Consider the following 2,500-nt stretch of genomic DNA (forward strand, 5'->3'; position numbering starts at 1 on the left):
GTGTGTGTGTGTGTGTGTGTGTGTGTGCGAGCATGCACGTATGTGTGTGTGTGTGTGTGTATCTGTGCGAGCATGCACAAGTGTGTATTTGTGTGTGCGACATGTACGGATGTATGTGTGTGTGTCTGTGTACGAGCATGCACATCCTTGTGTTTGTGTGTGCGTATCTGTGTGTGTGTGTGTGTGTGTGTGTGTGTGTGTGTGTGTGTGTGTGCGTGTGCGTGTGCGTGTGTGTGTGTGTGTGTGTGTGTGTGTGTGTGTGTGTGCGTGCACGTGTGTGTGTGTGTGTGTGTGTGTGTGTGTGTGTGTGTGTGTACGTGCGTGCGTGTGTGCGTGTGTGTGTGTGTGTGTGTGTGTGTGTGTGTGTGTGTGTGTGTGCGTGTGCGTGCGCGTGCGCGCGTGTATGTGTGTGTGTGTGTGTGTGTGTGTGTGTGTGCGTGTGTGTGTGTGTGTGTGTGTGTGCGTGTGTGTGACTCCCATGTCTCCATACGTTAAAGCTCTTTGGTTGGTCTGCCTGACCCCTCTGCGATCCCCCCCAGATCCCCCGCTACATCCTGACGCTCCACGAGCTCCTCGCCCACACGCCCCACGAACACATTGAGAGGACCAGCCTGGACTACGCCAAGTCCAAGCTTGAGGAGCTCTCAAGGTAGCCCCCCCTGCCCCTCAGACCCCCCCCACACCGCTCCACTGCTCACTGGACACACTCATCAGTGTGTTTATTCATTTGGAGTTACCATGGTATTTACACAGAAAACATCATCAATGGTTTGGCATCTATTTATCCTCTAGTACACATGACGGCTTGACTGCTAATACCAATGCATGAATATATCAATATTATTATTATATTTTTTATTTTCTAGCTTCTGTGTTCTCAGAAACTTGCTGGTGTTGTAGCACAAATCGTTTTTACGCTCCATCATTTGAGCGTATGTTTTGGTTGGATACGACACGCTGGATGACTGAGTAAATGAGCGTGTGAACGTGCTCCCCGCAGGATCATGCACGATGAGGTCAGCGAGACGGAGAACATCCGGAAGAACCTGGCCATCGAGCGCATGATCATCGAGGGCTGCGAGATCCTCCTGGACACCAGCCAGACGTTCGTCAGACAAGGTGAGCGTCATCCCGTCGCCGCCTCCCTGTCCGACATGTGCTGCATCATTAACGGGGGGGGTCGCAGTCCGATATCGCCCTCCTCCGACCGCAGACGGTCCCCCCCCGAGCCCAGAGGAGGAAAGGCTTCAGTCTTAAACGTTCTCAGACACAGGAGCCCTTTTAATTTTGCGTTCGGTATCTAAACAAGGTCGACCAAGGCAACGCACAAATACCATCAAACAGTCCCTGTTTGATGGTATAGACCCAACAACAGAGCCTCAGAGGTTAGACAGGCAGGATAGAAACAACTACAAAACTGAACTACAACTCAATCACTCCGACGCAAAACAGAGCCGCCCGAGAGAACTGTTCGTCTGTGCTGCTGGAGACGCGTACTGGTATCGGTATCGGTCGTGACACTCCCAATGTAACTTCTTCCGTTCTCTGTTCCTTCATCTATCACCAACACCATTTCTATGAACACACACACACACCGCCATGGCCTCTTCCCATCCCGGGTCCCAGGCTCTCTGATCCAGGTGCCCATGAGTGAGAAGGGTAAGATCACGCGAGGCCGGCTGGGGTCGCTGTCCCTGAAGAAGGAGGGCGAGCGCCAGGTCTTCCTCTTCTCCAAGCATCTCATCATCTGCACCAGGGGCTCCGGGGGCAAACTGCACCTCAGCAAGGTGGGGGCTCTGTGTGTGTGTGTGTGTGTGTGTGTGTGTGTGTACAGGGACCACTGCTACATAACACATCTGCATCCTGGTTATTACAACGGCATCCCCCCAATCACCTTATGTGAATGCTAGCGAGAGGCCTGTGTGTGCACTTGATGTGTCCTCCCTGTGTAGCGGGCTGGTTCTCCCACCACACACTAATTGTTGTGCATGTTATGAGAGTCTAACGTTAATAGAGGCTATGGAGCCAGCAGGTCCCGCCCGGCCACAACACAACCAGAGGAGGCTGGGAGATGGAGGCAGTAGTGCTGAATCCATATTGTATGTTGTCCTGACAGAACGGAGTGGTGTCCCTGATAGACTGCACTCTGCTGGAGGACCCAGAAGGGACAGATGACGAGCGTGAGTATCCAACTGTTTTATCGTATTCATACCACAGCAGACAGCCAAGTGCTCCATATGCACAGTGTGTGATGTGCTATAGATATATATAAACCATGATCAACCACCGCCTTCCTTATTCATGTGACTATTCTGGACCATTGGACCCTCCAACAAACAAAATAATGCAAAGCATAACATTTATGGAAAATTTTGCCTATGAAATAATAATAGCTTTACTTTTCATTTGAATATATCATCTATAACTAATATCTATAATCCTATGCAGTAATGTAAGGATTCAAACCTTTAAATAATAAAATGTTTGTGCTTGTATGGGT

General features: G+C 50.4%; 1 protein-coding gene across 1 annotated transcript in view; it reads left to right on the plus strand.

Annotated features, from left to right (window-relative positions):
* LOC115551414 (ras-specific guanine nucleotide-releasing factor 1) overlaps window positions 1-2,500 on the plus strand; it is a 21,931-nt gene that overhangs the window by 8,103 nt on the left and 11,328 nt on the right. Inside the window, exons 8-11 of the mRNA XM_030367133.1 lie at window positions 540-649; window positions 1,001-1,119; window positions 1,627-1,787; window positions 2,117-2,180. Of these exons, the coding sequence (XP_030222993.1) occupies window positions 540-649; window positions 1,001-1,119; window positions 1,627-1,787; window positions 2,117-2,180 (454 nt within the window). The remainder of the gene's footprint in view (window positions 1-539; window positions 650-1,000; window positions 1,120-1,626; window positions 1,788-2,116; window positions 2,181-2,500) is intronic.

Source organism: Gadus morhua, chromosome 9, assembly GCF_902167405.1.
Source record: "Gadus morhua chromosome 9, gadMor3.0, whole genome shotgun sequence".
Taxonomy (NCBI): Eukaryota; Metazoa; Chordata; class Actinopteri; order Gadiformes; family Gadidae; genus Gadus; species Gadus morhua.